The following is a 22,666-nucleotide window of genomic DNA, read 5'->3' as shown; positions in this document are numbered from 1 at the left end:
AGATTCAGGTATAGTCTGACCCAAAAATGCTGTTCACTGTGACTTATTGAAAACAATGAATCAGCTTTTATGTTCTCTCCTCTTTTCATTTGTATATCTGATTGTTTATGTTTTAATAATGTTGTTGTAACACGCTGTCCCTGTGTTAATGTATTGGCTGCTTCACGGCGGGGCCTCAGCATAGCAATTTAGGTCCTTTTCCACAGAGAAAACCAGGCTGGTTCACGTCTGTGGGCTGAATGGGCCTGTACTTCAGCACTAACAACTGCACCAGGCAAGTAGCAGAGGCTTTTCAGCGAGGCCAGCCTGCCTCAATCAACTTAGTAAAAGGGCCCTCTCTGTAATTGCCAACTATTACAATATGCAGGACGAGGGGTTCAGCACTATTTTCAAACATGATGAAATGGCATCAAGGCCTCCTCTCACATCCAGTGATAATTGAACAATTAAACTTTAGCATACAAATTACCTCTTCATATGGCATAACTAATTACCGAGGCAGGCCAGTCACAAGCAAGGTTCTGCAGGGTTGATACCAAAACAGTTTTTCACACTTTCACACTTCATTTTTGAGCCCAGGTTTAACTAGGTTTATTATATCAGTGGGTTATTAGTTGTCTATTTTTTGTCACAGTTTTGCTTGCAGCATTTTAGCAACAAATGGGATGATTTCACCTCACTCAGACGGATTTTTTCTCCGAAACCACTTTATAGTACCCAAGCTTTTTTTTCAGGTGAAATGGTACTAATTATACAGGTGATTGAGACCCAGGAACATTTTTAGACCGTTTATTTCAGGTCAGCCATCTGCAACCCCTATTAAACAGCCTGATTAGACATGATTTAAATCACCCTGTTTGATTGGGGCAGTTAAGCTCTTTATACTCTTCAGTGTAAAATGCTAATTCTTTCTGAAACGAATGGACAAGAATCCTCAGAGAGCATATGGAGAATCTCTCACATTAATAATTCAAAGGAAATGAGCAAAAATTAGTGAGCGGAGCGTCAGTGATGTCATGCGGTCATTACTTCTGCAAATGAGATATTTGATTTGAGAGATTGAAAATAGAAATATCATCAACATGAAAAATGATGCATAAATTCAATCTGGCAATCTTTTTTTTTTTTTTTTTTTTTTTAAATTCATTTATTTATTTTACAATACCAGAAACAGTATCATCTGCTGGTAAGTGACAAATCAGATTCTAACAAAGACGGAAGGGCAATCAGATTCTATTTTTCTCATGCAGAGAGGCGATGAATTTCACTCTGCTCTCACGGGCCTGATCATGCTCTTGTCTTTCTGTCCGGGTCACGAAACCCCCCAGTGCAGCACAGCTATCTGCCCACCCGCCCGTACGAACCTTAATGCCTTCATGCACCACTGAGGGCTCCTGAAACCCCCAGCAGCAGCAGCTCATACGCATAGCGGCGCTCTTGAAGGTGCATTAGTTAGAAATTACATTACCACTGACAATGGGGTACACAGGGTTTCAGACACCACTTGAGGCATTCAGTGGACCTTAAGGGGGCCCCTATTTGTCTCTACAAAAAAAAAAAAAAATGGCTAAAATGAGGAGTCAAAGCACCAGCAACATGTATAATAATACTCAAAATAATCAATCCTACATTTGTTTGGGCTGTAAGTATAAGATCACAGTATGTTTAAAGTGCAAAGTTTCCACAAAAACTAAAGAATCATAAACTCAGGACAGAGTTAGAAACCGACCTCCACACCAGCAAACTGATTCACTGAGTCACTCACCAGAAAGATAACAAATTTGATATTAAATTCAACTGAAAAGGCTAAGCTAGGGAGCACAGACCACATTTAATATATAAGTGTTGCTGCACAGAACGCAAGTCATTTGCAAGTTCCAATACAAGATGATTATATGTGTTGATACGTCAAGCCGAGAGATGAAAATGATTTGGAATTGTATCATGAGGCGATTGTAGACAATATTAAAGTGCACAAAGGAGCTTTTGTTCATGAATTCCTGCAGCAGTTCAGCCAATATCGCCTCTGCTTTAATTCGATATCTATTTATTTTAGTCCATTGTTTGGATTTTATTGAGGTTGCGCCTGCTTTATCAGCCTGATCTAAACCAGAAGTGAAGGTCAGGAGAGGCAGAGTGCCTCTGCTTATTGGCTTCCATTGAGCACATATGAGCTGATTTGGCTATCTTCTTTTGATATTAAGCTCTTTCATAGTATTACGTGCCATCCGGATATTGTTTATCACTACATTGAGATATTCACTGTGTATTTACTGCTGAATTAAATATTCTTCATCACTTTTGTAATATCCTCTCTGTAGGCTTATGCAGGATGCGTGTATCCTGTCAGATGTGCAAACCTTTATGTAGACTATCTGCAAATAGAGGAAAAAATACATAATGTTCTATATTTCATCAGAGCTTTCCCAAGCAAATGCTGTGAAATGCAACCTGTGCCCATTTTTACCCCCTCCAGGAAAAATCAAAGTGTTTTAATATGGTAAGGGAGATGATTCATCATGACATAAAATGATATCCTGTCCTAAGGTAGTTCAGGGAGACATAGGCTGAGTACCAGGATCTGTGCAATGAAAATATGAATAAGATCCAACTGTGGAACCGTCTGATCAAAATGGCAGAGGACAGAATAAATAAGAAAGTATTAAAATGTGGAGTAAATCACACAGTTCTCCCTAGGTAAAAGGGCTTCCCTCTTTGCTGAGGAATTGAAGACGCTGTATATTTACAGGAATAATTTGTTTTGTGATGTTAACTCCACTAGAAATAAGCTTTTACTGAAGAAATGTTCTTTTAAAGCCAGAATTACTGACATAAATCTACATTCAACAGAAGTTTGGCCCCAAAGTTACATCTCATTGCACAGCTGAGAGTTGATGTCCTTCCTCAAGCCACTGGTCAACACAAAAATATTCAGGTGGAAAACAAACTGTGTGAGCTGGGTGATGTGGGTGACATGGAAAGTGAGTTCCATTTTCTTCTGTACTATACACATGATAATGGCCTGTATCATGAAATCACTCACTGAAACCCTGACACACTCTGGAGTTCAGATGAGCAAAAACTGGTGTGGTTGTTTAATTTTGATGTGTCTGCTAACTTTATTACAAAAGCCTGGAAAAGAAGATAGGCAAGATAGTTTGTTTAATTAATATTTACTTTGATCTGTTATTAATATATGGTAATCTTCTGTCTGTGATTTAGTGTAGAGTTTTGCCCTCCTAGATTATGCTCTGATGAAGCTTAAGATGAAAGATGCTTTAGTTGTCTCTTTGTTGCTTTATTTCTGCTCTTTGATAATGTGCACTGCGCTCTGGTCCTGGCTTGGGTGTTTCAATTCATAGTGTCTTATACGCCTGGTCATACAACCTGTATGCACCACACAATAATAAAATATTATTCATTCATCCTGAAGTGAATTCTGCATAACAGACAAGTGTTTTACTATATAGTCAGACACTGGTCTTTGGTCTTTCGACTTATTCATGACATATTTCTGTTGCAAAGATAAAAAAATGCATAGTATACTCTGTTGTCTTATGCATGTGTTACTGCAATGATAAAGTCCTTAAAAATAATAATTAGCCGCTGTATGTCTCTGTATGTCTGCTGGGACAGATCCAATATGGAGATGTTGAGATCATTTGGTTCTTGTGACTGCACTAAGAATGTCTATAACTTTTCTTTTGTTGCTCTGTGAAATCCCTTTCTTTTAGCATTTTACGACCCACTGCAGTGATTTTAATGCGGTCATGAAAAGCCTCATGAAGAGCACAGGCGGCATCATATTTCCCATTTTTTGACAGTTTATGTATTTTATCACAGCTGCTTCAGTGGCCACCCTTGACTCTGCTGACAAACCTCCCACCACCTCGTTTGCCATCATTTAATGCTCTAAGCAGACTCAGTGATAAAGTAAATTAAAGCCTGCTGTCCTGCCAAGTCGAAAGCACAAGCACAAACTTTCAAAGAGCTTTAATCACACAAGTTGAAATGACAGCTCCCTTCCAGCCATAAGGACTCTCATTAGAAATGGATGCCATTCATTCCCTTGGCAATAAAAGCCATGAACAAGCAATAAGACTCTCTTTGCTCTTTTGCAACACTAACAGCATTTCACATGATCTTGTTTATGTGGTATCTGGTGTTGCTGTTGCTTTTAAAAGTCTCCTGGATTGCAAATGATGTGTTTTTCTGACTTTTGCTGCAGATTAAAGAGCCAGTAGACGCTTCTCTCTGACTGACCAAGTTTTCTGAATTTCAAGCTGAATCTCAGTTCACTGTGTGGCTGTATTGTGAGGGATGCCTTTCTATGCCTTTCTTATTTTCATTTAGACAGACTCTCAGGGCAAGCTGTCATTGCAACATCAAGTAAATAAATCTTTATTTCAAATCATGAACACACAAAGGGGACAACAGCAGATGAAACTTTAAGACAACAAAATAAAAAAAAAAAAATAAAAAAACAGTGAAAAAGTAGAGATGGAAAAATGTGAATCAAATGAAGAAAGAAAGAAAGAAAGAAAGAAAGAAAGAAAGAAAGAAAGAAAAAGTGTATGACGATAAAGTCGCTTAGATTTTTATTTTGCGAGGAGGAAATAGCTGACCCGTATTGTTCCATTTCCGTTTTAAGTTTTTGTTTTGTTTGTAAATTTACATTTGTGAAGAAGTGGGTTTTGAACGCGCCACATAAACACCACATAAGAGTGACGTATGGCTTTGACGTCACGGCTCTGGGGGGCGAAATCTGACGCTGCACGTGGTGTGTTGTTTACTTCTTCCTAGCACGAGCCGTTATGGAGAGGAGGCGGAGAAGGGGGGGCGGTCTGACCTGAAATAGTGCAATTGTGAAAGAGTTTTCCTGGATAGAGTTACTGCGCTCGGCAGGTAGAAAAAGCTCCTCGACGGCGGAAAATGTCCAACTGATTTCGTTTATGTCTCCTCCGAGGCTTGTTTTGATCTTTTGAAAGTAACGCGAGATCTCAATGTATGTATGGCTTTGTTCTCCTTGCATGCAGGGGTGGTGGGGTGGTGTGGGGGGTGATGGTGGCTCTTCTCTGGGCTTTGTTCTCTGTCCTGGGGTCCTTGAGTTCAAGTTGGTCAACTAACCCGCTTCACCTGAATGCAGCATGAATTCAATGCGCTTCAAAACAGAGGAAACTGTATAGAATCAGTATAGAAAATGGAAAAACCTGTTTACATCATTTGTTTACTGTTGAAGTATCCAACTCAAACTAGGACTTATTTGCCTGTTATGTGTCCTGATGTTGCTTGTCATTATTTGTGATGTGTGTGTGTGTGTGTGTGTGTGTGTGTGTGTGTGTGCGTGTGTGTATGTGTGTGTGTGTGTGTGTGTGTGTGTGTGTGTGTGTGTTGCTGTTGCAGACAAAGTGTAGGATGCTTCAGCGTGGAAGCCAGCTCTCCCAGTTTCATTCAGGCTCCGGAGCTCCACAAAGCGCCCAAGGCCAGAATCCACAGCCGACACAAACACTGCAAGACTTTGTGCAGCATGTCAGGTGTGTTCATGGGAGGAGGAGGAGAAAGAAGGGGGGGTGGGGGATGGGGGGTGTATTGTGTTAACTTGGCTTGGTTGACCAGTGAAATATGCCTCTGTGTGCAGAATCTAACCCGACGCTGCACTTTCTTCTGCACCTTGTCTCCTTTTCTTTTCTTTTCTTTTCTTTTCTATTCTTTTCTTTTCTTTTCTTTTTACTCCAAACACTCCAGGAAACTCGCCGGGCTGAAGAAAGAAGATGTTTTCTGTGATCTGCGTGTCCCCAGCCTGTCACAGAGAGCCAAAGATGACATCAATGTTGTTATCCTCACAGGTAAAGAATTTACCGTGTCCAAAATGATTTGGACACGTCACAAATCATTTTGCAAATCATGTGGAGGTACTAAAGATTTCACCACATATAATCAAAATCCCTCCATTTTCAAATTAGAATTTTTGGTTGAAACAGCCGCCTTATAATAGTCCTCTTCTGCGGATCAGAAGAGGACTAAGTCATCACTATTCATAAACTACAGAACTGATAAATCACTGTGTAAAGCAAATGTTTCCCCGGGGACTATTTTCCCTGGCGGAGGGAGCAGTGCTGCTGCTTTTAGGAAAACAAATGTGGAAGACTTTATTACAGCGATGGAAAACTGGTGTGAAGAAAGTTCATTTTCATATTGTAGCAGAATAAATGGAAAACAATGGATAAAAACTGGATAAAAAGTAGTTAAAATCATATTGTAGTTCTAAAATACGGCTGCAGAAAATGTAAAGTATATGCATTTTTTAGATCTTATGCAAAAAATATGAAAAATCAGTAGTGTGGTCCTGTCAGATGGATATGGCTGCTGCTGCATTTCTTGCCACTAATTTTCATTTTTGTAGCAAATTAAGTTGTGTTTCATGCCTGTGGCGCCCATGAAAGAGGTGGCTGTTATATTTGGTAACACATCAGTGATCCAGTGTTGTAAATTCTTCACAAGAATAACCTGCTGCTCTCTTGTAAGCAGGCCAAGGTGTGTTCTGCGTAGATGTGAAACCCTGGAGAGGCACGGTGTCCACACACAACCAAAACTGGCACGTGCAGATCAAAGAAGAGGACCAAAACTTCACCAATACCTGCATCGAGCAGATGGAGGACCCTCTCAAAGCTATCACGGTGAAACGACACCATGTGCTAAAACTGATGACACACAATCATGAAAACTGTGGAACCTGAAATGTCAACTGGCACGTTTGTTTTCGAGGTCTGAGCTACGGTCCAGTGCATTTTTTTTTTTTTTTTTTGTGTTTTTCATCCAAACTGCAGTTGAGCTAGAGATTCGAGAGAGAGTCACCATAACAATTTATATGGAAATTGCAAACACTACAGTACGCTTGCTAAACTTCCCAAGTAGGGGCTCTTCATTTGAAAGGCCATAATTATGTTCACAGACGGGGGAAAGCAGGCAGGTGCCTAAACACAGCTGTCACCTTATGTGCCTGGGTCTGTAAGGAGCCATTCATTTCCATCTCTATAGATGCTGAATTTGGACTGAGATTGGCAGCTTGGCACAAGTGTGTGACAGCAAACACTCTACATTAGTGAAACTGTTCTGCTTGATTTGGACATACATTAACCTTCAAATCATGAATACACGCCAGACCTGTGGAGCCTGTTTGAGGTCGCAGAATTTTTCATTAAAACACACTCTGAAAGATGCTGAAAAGCAAACGGCTTAATTTGTGTGTTTCAGGTCATTATATTACAGGGTTATTGTGTTTAATCTGGCTCATATGTGGTTCTTATGTTTTCTCTCTTCTGGATGATTAAATAAATGCTGCTTTAATTCTAAGACTCGCATATAATTGAACTGTCTGCTTCTCCAGACCAAGACGGCTAACTTATGCCACCATCTGAAGAGGAGTGGAGTGTCTGTGCGCCAAAACCTCTTTTTCCCAAGGGTGGTCTTCCTCTCTCCAGACTGTGAGTTGGATGAGGAGCTGAGGAAGAGGAGGGAGATGGTCTCCCATAACCAGGTTGACCACTTCCTTAGCTCCCTCAGAGAAGGCTACATGGCCTGGATATCGGATGCGCTGACTCCCTCCTGGCTCTCTGGTGAGTGGATCCAGCGTGATTTACATTAATATTTCAGGGATTTAATTGATGCTCTTACACAGATTGACAAGCAATGAATAGAAGAGTGAAATACACTGAAATTGACCTTGTAACCTCGAGGTTGTCAGTTCAAATCCCCAGACTGGCTGGGAAAATGTGGGAGGAGAAAGTACAAGGCACCAAACCCCAACTGGGCAGTTCCCAGGTGTAAATCTGTGGTACAAGATATTTCTAGAAAAGATTTTCTAGAAAAGAGCAAGCATGGATATCTGGACGATATGCAGAAAATCAAATACCACAATATACCTCAATATCAATATTGTCACAGTATTGTGGGGATAATTATTGATGTTTTCATAAGATATCCACACACACAGATCCTTAATAAACAACTATTAGTAATGTTTATACGGTGACCAAGCAGGTAGAGGCAAATAACACAGTCATAACAGCTTAATACATTTCGATTTTTAATACCAGGAAAAGGTCCTTGAAAAAACTTAAGTTCAATTTGACAAATATCAGGCCTTAATAGTCATGAAATAGTCTTAAATTTGAATACTTACCTGTTAGACCTACGAGCCGTGAGAAATCCTAGAAAATCCTTTTACTTAATTATCAAGTTCTGTGGAAAAAAATAGATTTTCTACAACAATACAATACTTATAAAAACTAAAAACCTGCACAACATTTCATAGAATCATCTCGTTAATAACAACCATATTCTTGCCTAAATGTTCCCTCTGCACTCTGTCACCAACATAGGATTTACCTTTGCACTCACCTGAAATGCTGATTTGATTAAGAAAAAGATTATTTGTCCACAACAAAGTCTTACATTTTGTGAAACTGTCTTGAAAAGGCAAATATCCAAATTCCCAGATATCTAGTCTCATGATGCTGATAATATTGATACAGTATAGCGTAATTCAGTTTTTCCCTGGATAAACTCAAGGTTAAGATAAAATCCCCAAATAATAAACTACATTTCCATCATTAGTATGATTTAGTTAGGTATTTAAATAAATTAAAAAATATATAAAAGGCACATAAACTGTATAAAGTGCTGAAAGATGAGGAGAAGATGTGGACAACCATAGCCTGTAATCAGTGTGATTTGTATTTCATGATGTTGTTGTTGTTGTTGTTTTTGTTCTTCATGGTTCTCCTGCAGGTCATCTGTCATACAAGCAGATGGAGGCAGTGCGTCAGGTGCTGAGGAAGGTGGGAACGTGGGATGTGGTGAAGCTGCGCGGTGGCGAGCAGCTGAGAGGAGACTACCAGGGCTGCCCGTACATCGCTGTCGACCGCCAGGAGACAGACACGCTGGAGTTTTCTGGGGTCAAGACCCTGTCAGCTGATTCGCTCTGGGCCCTGCTGGGACACGCCCCTCAGGTTAGTCCAAACACACCTACAGCGCCGGCTCCGCTCAGCTTCCAGGGCGGCTCAGTTTAAGAAGTGCCACCCAGAAATGAGTGTTGCACTGGCTGGAAGTTAAATGTCCATGTTTAAAAGGAAAAAAAAGCCTGACCATGAAGAAGAAAACCAGCAGGTGGCAGTAGAGCTGTAAGTTTTAGGAGATTGACATCTTGAGTGTGTGTGTGTGTGTGTGTGTGTGTGTGTGTGCTGTTCACTTTTTTTCATGTCCTTAGTTACAGGAAGCACACAGCAGTGATTTAGGAAGAATCATGATAGCAATGTTATGATTTAATCACAGATGACTGTGACTTTTCCTGTTTGATAATCTGAAGATAAAACTGCATTTACAGCAGATAATTTGGTTAATGTGTCACTGCTGTCAAGAGCTGAACAATAAAATAAAATAAGGCATTTCATTCAGGTGTTTTTTTTTTATTATTATTATTTTACATTTCATTGAAACATGGCTCTGAGAAAAAATAACTTTTGAAGCCGAGTCCAAACAATTACAGGATCTCACACATGAATTTTAAAAACATTTTCAGGCATGGTTGTCCTTATTTCTAATCATTTTTGTATTATTTAGCATCAGAGAAAAGCAGAGTGAGTCTTATTTCGTCCTAGCCCTGCTTGCATCCCTATCTTGTCTCTCAGATCACTTCCATTAACACCGGCATGCCTCGCGTTAATTACTCCCCCTGCACTCTGAGCCATCACTTTCTTATTGAGGTAAGCAATTTTGTCTGCGTGCAAGGTGCTCATTAGCTGCATTCAGCTGATTGAATTAGAAGCCAAGGCAATTGCGCAGTCTAAAAGCATCATTTTAGCCCATTCATGTTTTCAAATTGGTTGATGTTTGGGAGTTAGAATTGTTTATTTTAGTGAAAGGCAATTAATGTGTTCGGCTAATAAGGTAAACGCTCTCTCTCCAGATGGCATTAGGCCAATTCTGATCTGTCCCTGTTGTTAAGTTGTTAATGTTGCAGTTAGAATGGAGTGCTGCGGAGCGTATGACATTTTCACACACCAAAAACAAAAAAAAAGGTGGTTATTTTTGCAGCATTTTCCCTAAAAAGCACACAGAATTAAATTGTGACGTTTATATTCCTGCACTTAAGTCTGATAGATGTTTGTTGAATGAAGTGAGAAGTAGCCAGAGACAAAGGTCAGGGCTTTTAAGGTCCAGTGGGTTCGACTCAAGCACAGCATCCATTACTGGTTCACACCCACCCTTAGCTACCCCCCACCCCCCCGCACCCAAACATACAGCCTGGGCTTTCCTCACAGGCTCAGCAGGCCCACCCCCCAACACCCCGACTGTACTCCCCGCTCTCCCCTCCAGCTGCTGCACACTCGATACACGACCCGACAATCATTAGACAGTCTCCAGTGGGCCCTTTCCTCGCCCAGGGGGACACACTGGGCCACAACAAAATATATTATTTTCAAAGAAATAGTAGTAAATGGAGGCAGTGTGGCCCTCCTCCCCATGTTTCAGAGAAATGTCATTTGCAGAGTGTGCAACCGTAAGCCCCTCACATTGTGTGATTTCACATTTTTCCTGTATATTCAACCAATCAGTGGCACCGCTCTCATTTCCAATCAGGCGTGCCTCATGCCAGGATGATACATTTGGTACTCCAGTGGCTTGAAAAAATGAATAAAAACTCATATAAAGCTCGAATAAAAAGCTACATATTTGTATTTGTAGTTCTTTCTTGAAACCATGGATCATTATTGAATTGCATATTGCTTAGATTCAAATTCCGCTGTCATAGTCATCAGGAAAAAAAAGAGAAATACAAGATTTCTCTGTTGGAAGTGTAAGATAAATGCAATTGATATATTTTAAGTCCCTCTGGGCGGCATGGCAGTGTCATCCGTCCTGTCTTTGCTAGTTGTGCAGCAGCTGCTAGGGGAAGCTCAGGGGTGGAAGAGAAACTCGATCGCTCCCCCAGGCGCATTTTCAGAGCCCAGAAATAATGCATGCCTTTGATTTGTTACTTGTAAACACACAGGCTGGGAGATGTGCGATATGACCTACAGTTTCACTCGGGCATCTGTCTGGTTGCGAGGAATGGCACCAGATGTGTGCACAAAGCCTCCGCGGTCAGTAGGTGTGTTTTCTGCGGGCTCAGTCAATTACTCTGCGCAGAATGGGATGTCTACATGTCCCCAAAGTGGAGAATGATTGAGTAGAGTGGGTGTAATTTATTAATTATGGTCTATATTCTTAGACCATTGTTCTGGCTTCATTCAATTTGTATGGATTGAGGGGTAATTACTGTGTGTGTGCCTGTGTGCGCATGGAGGTCTGTGTGTGTGTGTCTGTTTGGGAGATAGAGAAAGAGCTAAAGATCTATTCATGTCATAATTTAAAGCACAGGTCACTCATGTTGTTCATCTTCATGCCCCCCTCCATTCTGATATTTGACTGTTTCATTGAGCCTTATTTTTTTTCCCCCTCTCTGCACCACGGATCCCTCCCGGCTCATTTGGGAGACAGAAATGGAGCTCCTGTGATAAAAAAAAAACATTCTCCTGAATCTCAGTAGATGTAGTGGCTCCTTAATTGCATAGCTGAGAAGCAGCGGTTGAGTTCCTTCGACTGTAACTTGACTACCCCATCCCCGTCAGCTGATTAACAGAAGCAAAGCCACCAGGCAAAAAAAGCTGCAAATTCATTGGCAAAATACCTAAGAGGAATGGATAACGGCTAACAGAGAATATCCCAAATAACCAGGCCCCTCGTTGCCAGAGATACGTCGCATCTCTCCAACTGGGCACGGATTCCACACAGATTTGGCTTGTTAATTTAACTTTCCTCTGACATTCCTCTCTGTTTGGCCATCTCCCAGGCTGCACGTGTCGCAGGCCTGTAATGGACAGGCTGGTGCGCTCGGTGCTTAGCACTGAAAAGGCATAGAGGAGAGACATCAACCGCTTTGTGCTGTTAATGAATGGAGGCACACAAAAGGCCAGGAGCTGGCCATTTACAGAGCCTGCAAAGCCTGCTGACTAAATAGATAATATTGGCAGCCAGTGTGGCTTTTTGGTCTTTTTTTATATAGACAAAAATGCATTTAGCCATTTTAAGAAAATACACACAGTAATACTCTTTACATAAATATATAATTATCAAACGTTGATTTGATGGGTAATAAAAAGACTGATATGGACTTGCAACTCCACCATCATTCTGCAAAATGGCAGCTGTGGGATCTTTTCGCCTAATGTATGCTTTATGAATTGAATGTCCTAAACACAAGATTCTGTATGAAGATTAATGTGCCTGCTATTTTGCTGAATTGGACTTGACAGTGAGTGATATATACCACAGTAACACTGCTATACATTTGCCGGGAAGAACACTTATAGTTTGTTTCACCGAGAGTGCAAGCGTGAGATTTTCCGACACCATAGATTTTACCGTTTTTCTTTCAAGCACCTGTCTAAACTTGATGGAAGGATAATTTTCGGCGCACTGCTCTTTTGAAAAGTTTTCTGAAGATTTCCCAGGAACAGAGATCTATTAATTTTACAAACGCACACAGCGTTTTTCAACAAATGAAAATTGTGGGTAAATTACCATCATTTTCAGATTTCTGTAATTGCAGTGTAGCTCTCGAAAGGAAACTGGGATTGGAAATAATTTGCAGCAGAGTGTGTGTAGGAAGCTACAGGGGAAAGCTAACCATGCAATTACACATGAGAAGAGTGCTGCAGAATCACAAGTGTCTGTAATGAACTAGTTAAGACACCAGCACTTGTGCAGTGGAAGGCAATGATCAAAGCTGCCTTGTAATAGGATGTGATTAAACTTAGTAAATCTATTTTTTCACTCGAGCGCTAAGCCTCAGTGAAGAGTCCCGTAGAGAGATCCTGCATCTGTCAATTTAAAGATGACTCAATGTGTTTTCTCGAACTCCACCATCCCGCAGGCTATAGCAGTCGCTTCAGAGGGCTTTTCAAGCACTCTTTTGTTAATTTAGTTAAACATCAACATGTAGGGTTCACGTTTTACACATTCCTGCTTAACACAAGGGGAGATTGAATTTCAGTGAATTTGAATACGTTTTTAAAAAAAAAAAAAAAAAAAAACAAAGGCCTCCGAACCATTAATATTCATTGCAGAACAATTTCTTGAATGTGGTATGAGCAGGAGACAGAGTGTGTGTTGTCAAACTTGGTTCAGTTGAATTGAGTCTGCAGTACAGCCGCACACACCTGTAACAATATCCAAGTACATTCAATGTGGTGCTATATTGACTTGAACTCCTATATTGCATTGATTCAGTATTAAAAGAGGCAACAAATAATTGTGCTCCTGCTTTGGCACAGTTTATGTGAACCTGATATTGTAGTGCAATCTTTTTCTGGTTACCATTCAAATTTTAAAAGACCACCATTCCTCACAGAGTATAGATTTATCTCGTGTGTGTCTCAGATTCATTAAATATGGCAGAGGCAGCCTGCAGTCCCTGGCTTTTTGCCTTGTAATGACATTCTGACATCACATAGTTTTGTGCAGCTCTGAATGACATTAAGTGCTCAAATTGTGGATTTCTTATCTAGCCTAAACCTTTCTCTGGTCACTGGTCAGCGTGTTAATTTTATGTTAGTAAACTGAAGCCTGCTTTGTAAAATAATAAATATTTGTTTAGGGAGTTTCAGGATATTACTGTGATCCCCTGGCTGCATACGGCGTAAGATATGATCAATAGAGATTCATGAATAATGCAGAGGCCTAGCGGAGCAGAGACACTTAATTACAGTTTCAAAAGCCATTCTCCTTAATTGAGGAGAATAAAGGTGGTGAAGTGGACTGAACAGTAAGATTAGCATTTCTATCAGTGACTGTTTTACACGGCGAGACACTCACTGATCACTGGAACACCAACTGGCAATTTGCAAGTCACAAATTCTCAGCCGTAAACAAATCTAATTAGACATTTACCGTGGTTTATTGATGTGTTTCTGCGTTTGACATTTATTATCATGGTTTATTTTGTGTGTGTGTGTGTGTGTGTGTGTGTGTGTGTGTGTGTGCTGCGTCCATTTCCTCCAACCACCTGTGTGAGCCGAAGTTGGCCCTTGTATCATTCTTTTAATGTAAAGGCTAATGGGCTGCATATCCAGACAGTGTGTGTCCATTGTGTGTTCAGTGCCCAGCAGATACAGTATATAATTGACAGCCCTGCCATCTGTTACAGTTATGTGAAATTATGGATAAACTAGTTAACAGACACTTTGGCCCATTGTCTGTTGTTTTGATAATCACCCTTAATAACGGACGGCATCAATATGGTCTTTAAACCTGATTTGGGAGTTAATGGAGTCAGATGGGGGCAGTCAGTGTATGCTCTGGGGGTAATGCTGTTAGAGATGTTCGTGAAGAGCAAATTAAATCAGCCGTAGATTGTGCCCTCTCAAGTCAGCCAGACAACCAGACCCATTGAAGAGAAAATCGGGGGATTCATATTTTAACCTCTCACAGAAAATGCACTTATGCGGATGGAAATAAAGTCAGAGCCGGGTGAATGGATGTAAATGGTTATTGCTGGGACTCTAATGGTTTCCTGTTAGCCGAGGCAGGTTGCAAGCAGAGACGGAGCTATTCAGAATTTAAGCAGCCATGTTTTTTAGGTCATGGCTTTGAGCAAATGTAGTTATTGAGCTGGAATTGTAATGTCACCAAACAAAAGATGAGGCGTCTTGCCGCTCAGCCGAAGCTCGGAGCATGTGAAAGTTCCTGTGTTGTGTATGAGTATTTTCACATGGGACGCAGGGCCGAACGATATATCGTAGATATGAACGTACGCGATATTAATATCTCAAAAGGCAGCTATATGGACAATATCAAATTTAGGAGTTAGGGTTAGCCAGAGACACTGATTGGTCTGTTCTGATCAATAAAATGTTTTGTGAAGTGACTGCATTTTCTACATCCAGTTGGTATTATACTGTTATGTTTTGTTTTTTGTTATTTGTTTTTTTTTTTGTTTGTTTTTTTTTGAAGAATCCACAATTTTCACTGTTGCTACACTTCAAATATTGTTGAAGCATTGTATCGAAGCTTTTTTTTTTTTTTTTTTACCTTTATTTTAATGCAGCCTAAGACAGTGTTTGGTCTGTTCTGATCAATAAAATATTTGAAGTAGCACCATTTTCTGTGTCCACTTGGTATTATTATGCTGTTTTTTGATGAATACTTAATCGTCACTGCTGCTACACTTAAAATTTCATATTAGTGGGACCCCATAGTCATATTGTCTCGCTACATATTTGGCCTAAATATGGAGGTATGAAATTTTGTCCATTGTGTGCAGCTGTACTAGGATGCATCGCAGTGATTTTTGTAACGTGCTGACAGCGATGATACTTTAACTCTCTTTACTCAAGAATCGAACTGTTATATATTCACCCAGTGAGCCAAACCGCACCATGTCTATCTAACTGCCTTGTTACACCCAACCAACATGACACTTGGTCACATACCGAAGCATTTTTGGTTTGGATCTGTGGCGTTTGGCTTGTCGACAGAGGTGTTTGGCACGCCGGCGGTGTGTTACTCGCTGTTCCTCTACTCTGTGCGTACTGACACACAGTGCGGAACAAAGAGGCAGCCGTCTGAACCCGGTGTGGCGTTACGCTCACTCGGAGTTCACCTGAAACACTGCACCTATGGCTCCAGGTAACAGCCCCCCCTCCGACTGATACCCCAACCAGGATTCTTTGACTTTATCGGGGGAAGAATCTGAACTCACTCAATGGCAGTACACGCAGGTGGTGACACGTCCCTACACAATTACACAGTTGGGCTTGTCAGACCTGTCAGAGTTTTTTAATTAATCAGCCCTGTAAATAATCAAAAAGAGTAATTTATGTTTACAGATGAGCATTTGAAAGGACAGTGGGATCATGACAAATAAGTGCATGGTGGATATTGATTCATTTTGTTTTTAGCGATTCCTTTTGGTTTTCTGAAGTGAATGCGGCTGAATCAAACCGCGGCTGTGAAACTGTGCCATAACCATCCCTACAGGTAGATGACAAGGAAGCAGATTCCCCCTTTTGCAGTGGAGATCACTATCAGCTATTTGTAAAGAGATGTTGCTCTTCTGGAGGAGGATCGAGCTGTCGTCTTGAGTTAAAGAGGGTAAAAGGTGAAGAGTGAACCAGAGGCAGGATTTATGACTATTAGTTAGACGGTAAATAAGAGGGAAGGAGTTTGTCTTGATGAAATGTGAGGAGTGATGTCATTCAGACAGCTCCCCTGACACGGAAAGTGAGAGGGGGATCAGGGGTAGACACCGTTAGGTGAGCTCTCAGCCCTTTGTGTGACACCCACCCTTAGCCCCAAGGGTCCTGTCCTCGCCATGAAGTGTTATGTACACACACACACAGGCACACGCACACACGCACACCCATACACACACACACACATTCAGACCTGTCTGCGCTTGAAATGGTAATGATTCCCAGAGACCTGTGGACAATACACACCTGAAAGGCAGACATTATTTAAGAAAATGACTTATTGAAGGTGGTAGTGAGCGTGACACAAGACGGCGTTTCATGAAGTGGAGGATTCAGATTGCACATGGAATCACACTTTGATTTTGAGTGCAGTCAGCTTCCTAAAGGAAATTAAATGCAGCCCAGCAGCACATGCCACACTAACACGACCTCTGGCATATGTTGCTTCTTAATGGTTTGCCTGTTACATTTAGATGTGTATACAATGTCCACTATGCATCCTGGATTAAAGGAAGACAGACAGGTCTTCCTCTTGTATGGCTATGACTCTATTATATACAACTCCTTATTTCGGAAAAGAAATGTCATATCTATAAACATGTGGAGATAAACACATCAGAACTTCCCCTTTCATACACTTAACTTTTAATATAAATCATGTGTCTTCTTTTGCCCATGTATACACACCAGAGTATCCTCCTACAAGATTGCAGACAGTCCATACTTTATGCCGGCAGCTCGTCTGTACATCAGATTCAGATCAGCTGCACCGTCAGACAGCTGTCTCAAGCGGCTGAGGAGTTAACATGCAGTGACAACTATCTTTATCTTTACACACCATCTCTACAGTCTGCTTTGAGGGATACCTGGCAGGCAGGCAGTCTGGACCACACAGAAGTCCCTGTGCATTCCCGCTTTGATTTGATGCCAAAGACAGGAGCATTTGCCCTTTCTGTGTGTCATAACAGGGTTTAGGGAGCGGTAAGACGGAGAGAGAGTTCCTCTTTAGCTTCTCTGCATTTCAATCGCTGGCTGTGGTCGAAAGCACATGGAAATTGTCATTTGTTTGATTTTCAGTTGGTAAACCTGCAGATAGTACTGCTTTTGTCTATCATCACCACAGAGATGGAGTTGTTGTTGTTTTTTTTATTAGTAACATTATTTATGTTAATGCTGCTTACCAGCTTCTGCAAGGGGCGATGATTTTTAGATGCATTTCTCTCAATATTTCTTTGTATTGGTATACATGCCCGTCTGCCACTAGCTGTCATAAAGCTTCTCTTTTTTTCATGCAAGTCCCAAATTAAGACACCCCTCTTATTCTGAAGTGTCTGATGCTATTGCAATACAAGCTATGTGGCATTTGGCCAAGGCTGCAATATAAGACACAATTGTTTTTTGTTTAGGTTTTTTTTTTTTCTTCTGTCTCTCTGCTTTAAAGCACAGTAATAAGTAAAGTAATGGCAGGAGGTTGTGCGTCTGAAATTGTGGTAGCCTTTGTTGCAGATAATTAGGTTAGCAGCAAGAGTGTGCAGGTGTTGAGGGTGTGCTGTGCGCTCGCGTTGTGTTATCGGCTTGCTCATATTCGTAGGCCCTCGGGGGTGTCACACTTCCCATCAGCCCCGAAGCTCACCAACCTCTTCACTATTAAAATGATCACGTTCAATAGCAGACAAAGGGAAGAGGGAACAAATCTAGTGCAGGGTATTTTCCCCACCTCTAATGCTTATCTGCCTTTTGATGTCGGCGTAATAAAAGGCCTATTGGGCATCCACAATGACCCGCAAAATGGACAAGGGCCGATAAACTGGGCTCTGACTGTCGCTACCATTAACTAAAAGGCCCAGACATTATAGAGAGCCAGAGATGAAAGAACATGGAAAAAATAATAATTGAAAAATTGCCTAATGCTAAAGTGAAAGAAAATGGAACTGTGAAAAGGCACTGTAATATTCTGTTATCCCCTGTAAATGCAGCCAAACAAGAGATGCAGTGAGACATTCTTTTTGAAATGGATGTGGTTCAATTACCTGCATGTCTAAATCTATTTAAGGCTCCCATTGTCAGCCCCAAACATAATAGGCACTTTTGATGGAGTGTTAAAGTGTATTATGCCCTACAACCTATAGAAAATAAGGAGAAAAAATACCCAGTCCATTCAAGATCTAGAGGGGCAATTAAAAAGCTCACAGTGAGAATAAGGTTAATTTAATATTTATTCTGTCATGGGGTGCCGTTTGGATCACTGTTTTAAAAGACTTGCTTAATATTTTTGCAGGATTAAAAAAAAAATTGACCTGTTTTTTTGTTTGTTTTTTTTTGTGATACCAGCTATTTCACTGGCTGGTATCACATTTTTCTCACAAATGTAGTAATTACTAATGTATTTGTTAATTTTGGTCCAAGTAGAAAACTACAAACGCATCCAAGCTGGAGTGTATTTGGTATCTCAGGTTTCACCGAAATGTTTGGCGCACCGATCAGCAGATCCAGTGACAGTTCCCGGATCGATAAGCGTACACTGGCTCTCTCGTCTGCAGAGCCAGAGTGGAGGCGACAGCTTGTAAACGTCGAGGTGAAAGGTGACGGCCAGGAGTGTGCGCTCGGGTCTAGATGGAGGTCAGGAGGTCTCGGTCAGGGTCATGACCCCGGCCTAAGCACAGGACCGCCACAAACAGAAGCTTACCTATAGTTTAACCTGGCTTTTATTTTGGAGTAATTTCAAAGCTTTACATTTTCAGTTGAGACATTTTTTTTTTTTGGTTTTATTTTATTTTATTTGTTTTTATTTTTTGGCTGTGTTCTTTTAAGTACTTTGGACAGCATGTTTGTATGAAAGGTGCTAAATAAAGTAGAGTTGAGTTATTTGAAGCCACTGAGTAAATTCTTCCACGCCTAAATAGTTTGTATATAATCTCTTTGCCACTGTTTGCAGGTAACGGTTAAAATGTACAAGCGTGGCACCCCCGGCTGGCTGGGCAGGTCCCTCAGTGCCACCACCACCATCCCCTCCAGCACCCATGTGGCCTTCAGGGTCAGTGGGGAGGAGGCAGACGCCAAAATCCCAGCGAACACCATCCACAGCATCACCCTCAGCATATGACAGCCTGTAACCACACTCTGTTACAGGCACAGCAAACCAAACTCTTTATGTGGCTCAAACTTCAGGAGAGCATGTTTTTTTTATATATATATATATATATATATATATATATATGCCTGCTTGATTGAATTTTTATTATGAGTGCCTTAAAAATGTTTTTGTCATTCTGTACTTCATTGATACGAGTTAACCTTCGTATCCAAGTTGAACGTGGCTATGTGAGCTGTGGAAAAATTCACCAGTCTCCCCCCTGATTCTCCAATGGCCTGCAGTGGCAATATTATGTTAATGAAGATGGTTCAGACAATTAGCCTGATTAACTTTCTCTTGTTTTGAATCACTAGAGCTGGCCCACACTTTACACTAGCCATTAATTATCCATTACGTCGACTGATTGTGTCAAATCAGTTCAGGTTTGAAGTGTGTAATGTGTTAATTGTGGTGAGTAAAAACTGGTGGCCTCTAGCATGATGAGGGCCGGACAAGTTACTGCCTCTACTGGTCTAATGGGCAGTGATTTACAATCTGTTTAGATGGTGTAACTGTAAGGTGCTTTATTAATATGCTCCGCTGCAGAGAGGGGATGATAACATATTCAAGAGAGCACAGACTCAGTCACCAGCACCATTCATAGCTGCGTCTGTGAGCCACTTTCCATCAGTTACCAGGCTCATGCAGCTGCGCTAACAGCTAGCAATTCTATTTACTGTGCCTGGCAGCGGCCGAAATGAAGTTATTTCCATCAAGATATCAGTGCCTTTAGCTAATTCGATAGGAAAAGCTCTCTGTTTCGATGATATCTCCATGCATGGCATCTCACTACCTGAAACATCTGAACTCTGCACTCCAGCTCCTCGCATTTTCAAAAGTCTTTTTACAGTTTCATCTGAGGTGCAAATTATTTACCGTTACCTTTAAGAAACACAACTTCATCTGTAAACAAAAGCTGTTTAGACTTCATTTTTTTTTGTGTTTACTGAACTTGATGACTTTATAGTCCTGATGTATTTATCCTCAGGAGTAAAGGGCATTCTCAGGAAATCTCTTCTCAAACTCAGTCCTAAAAATCACTTGACAAACAATATTAACAACATCAGATAATCTAGGATGCAGCCATTGGCAGAACCACTGAGCAATAGTTTTAATAAATGACGGATGCATGCAGGTTTTACTGTAGGTCTGTGGGTTTTACTGCTACATGTGATTATTTTGTTAATGTATTAAATACCTCAGGCACTTTAAACATCACACAGGAAGCATGAGTTTTTAACCATACTCTTTTGTTGACAACATTGGGTTGATTTATTCACTGATTTATTTTTATTGTCATTAATGTAATCACGTTTTTTTAATATGTATTTGTATGACTTGGTGTTAAAATAAATATATGTGTTGGGACACTACATGTGTTATTAGGTTGTCTGTCACAAGTTTTAGTTTTGGTTAATCTGTCAGGTTAGTAGTCACTGTCCTGCTGACTGTGGTGATGTGTCAGCAGGTCTCTATAAAAGATTCATAATGGTGAACATCTCACTCAGTGTTGTTTATCGCTGCTGAGACATGAGGTTTCTTCTAAATTCTAATTTGGGAGATAGAGGGCACCCCTCGGCGGCTCGCCTTGCTCTTTGAGAGTGCGCAGCGTGTATGAAGTGCGGTCAAGGGCCAGGGATTAGGGATGGATGGCTGGCCACAGGGACAAAGGGGACTCTGTCAGGGAGCGTGGTGGCGAATGGGAGGGGATGCACAGCGGAAATGGACATGGAGATCAGACCAGAACATAGCATGACAAGGTAACAAGGTAAACCGATCCAGACCACGATTCCTCCGGAAAACTCAATCAATGAGGTTTCTGTTAAAAAGGAAATCCTACCTGTTATTGAGTTTCAGTGAATCCATAGCATGGAGCAGAGCAATCATTTCTAAATATCCAATCCAATAGTTGTTTTTCTTTGTAAAAACATGAACATGCATTGACACTGAATCAGACTGTGAAACCTGCAGATAACAGGTTGTGTTTGTAAGGTGTTTGGAGCTCAGCTGTGTTCACTGATCAGAGGAAAGAAAGACTCAATGACCTGGTTTGTCACATAAGCAAAGAACCAAAGGTCTTCACCCCGTGGTAAGACCAGGTGTCCGACTCTGACCTCTGGCCAGGGAGGCGGTCATTCAGCACCGCTCCCCAGGGCTGCCAAGCCAGGTGAATGGTTTGACTTTTACTTTGGACGGGACACTTGGAACTGTAGAGCGGCTCGGACATAAAGAACAGATCCCTCTAGAATGACATATGTGAAAGAGCAAGCTGCTCTCTTGGTTACAGCTGTGCTCTCGGAAATCCCCCACCACTATTTTGCATTTATTTAGGTCAATGCAAAAGGATACGTCTGTTTTCCTCCTCAAATACATTTGAAAAACATCCTCTCACCTGCTTGAATACGGCTACAGATTTTCCATCCAAATTCAGCTTTGAGCAAACTCAATAAACAGAGCTGTTTGACCCCATTATGTGATTCCACATCTTCTGTTTTCCTGCTCCAGCGTGCCTGGCTCAAAGGTTCTGACCAGGTAGAGGTCAACATGCTCTTTTTAACTGTAATATTTTCTGAGATGCAAGCCTGTCCCCGTTGTAAAGAGCCCTAGAGAAGAGATTGTGCTGTTCTGAGAGTGTAACCTCACAGGAAACACTGTGTTTAAGTGGGGAAACACGCACTCCTCTGGAGGAGAAGGCGGAAGGACTTCTGCTCTGATTGAACCCCCACATAAACACGATGTGAACACCGAAAAGCCCCTAAACCAGCACTGCATTCGTTTGCAGCACTTATCGACGCTGTTAACCTGTGGGAATCGCTTTGCATTTTGCATTTGCATCTCACACACACTTTAGTTATGACCTTAAATCATGGCAGTTACTGTAGGGAGGTTTCAAATCAAAGATATTTCTTCTGTCATACTCCATTATTACAACTTAACTTACCTGGCAAATATATATATATATATATATATATATATATATATATTGCGTCCCGTCCAAAGGCGTCCCGTCCCGTCCAAAGTAAAAGTCGAATATATATATATATATATATATATATATATATAGCGAGCTATGCTGAACATATATAACCGGCTTACATCATGTGGCCTGCATTAGCATATAGAAATCGTTGCCCACTTCCTTTCTTTGCAGCGATATTCACAGAAAATGGACATATCAGAGGGTTAAGGGTGCTTATGAAAAAGTAATGCATTGATGTAATATTTTTTGTCAAAGTGA

General features: G+C 41.0%; 1 protein-coding gene across 2 annotated transcripts; it reads left to right on the top strand.

Annotated features, from left to right (window-relative positions):
• The first annotated feature begins 4,845 nt into the window (after positions 1-4,845).
• On the top strand, positions 4,846-20,795 carry LOC115377425 (uncharacterized). 2 transcript variants are annotated; one of them, XM_030077134.1, is made up of 7 exons: positions 4,846-5,005; positions 5,404-5,534; positions 5,746-5,846; positions 6,529-6,677; positions 7,388-7,616; positions 8,791-9,011; positions 19,231-20,795. In XM_030077134.1, the coding sequence occupies exons 2-7, from the start codon at positions 5,416-5,418 to the stop codon at positions 19,396-19,398; spliced, it is 987 nt and encodes a 328-aa protein (XP_029932994.1). In that variant the 5' UTR covers positions 4,846-5,005; positions 5,404-5,415; the 3' UTR covers positions 19,399-20,795. The 2 variants fall into 2 exon arrangements, with proteins under 2 accessions (XP_029932994.1, XP_029932993.1); XM_030077133.1 differs by having other exon boundaries at positions 6,526-6,677.
• The last annotated feature ends 1,871 nt before the right edge of the window (positions 20,796-22,666 follow it).

This window comes from Myripristis murdjan, chromosome 19, assembly GCF_902150065.1.
Source record: "Myripristis murdjan chromosome 19, fMyrMur1.1, whole genome shotgun sequence".
NCBI classification, from domain to species: Eukaryota; Metazoa; Chordata; class Actinopteri; order Holocentriformes; family Holocentridae; genus Myripristis; species Myripristis murdjan.
The sequence above is the reverse complement of the archived record's forward strand: the minus strand, read 5'-3'. Positions and strand labels throughout refer to the sequence as shown.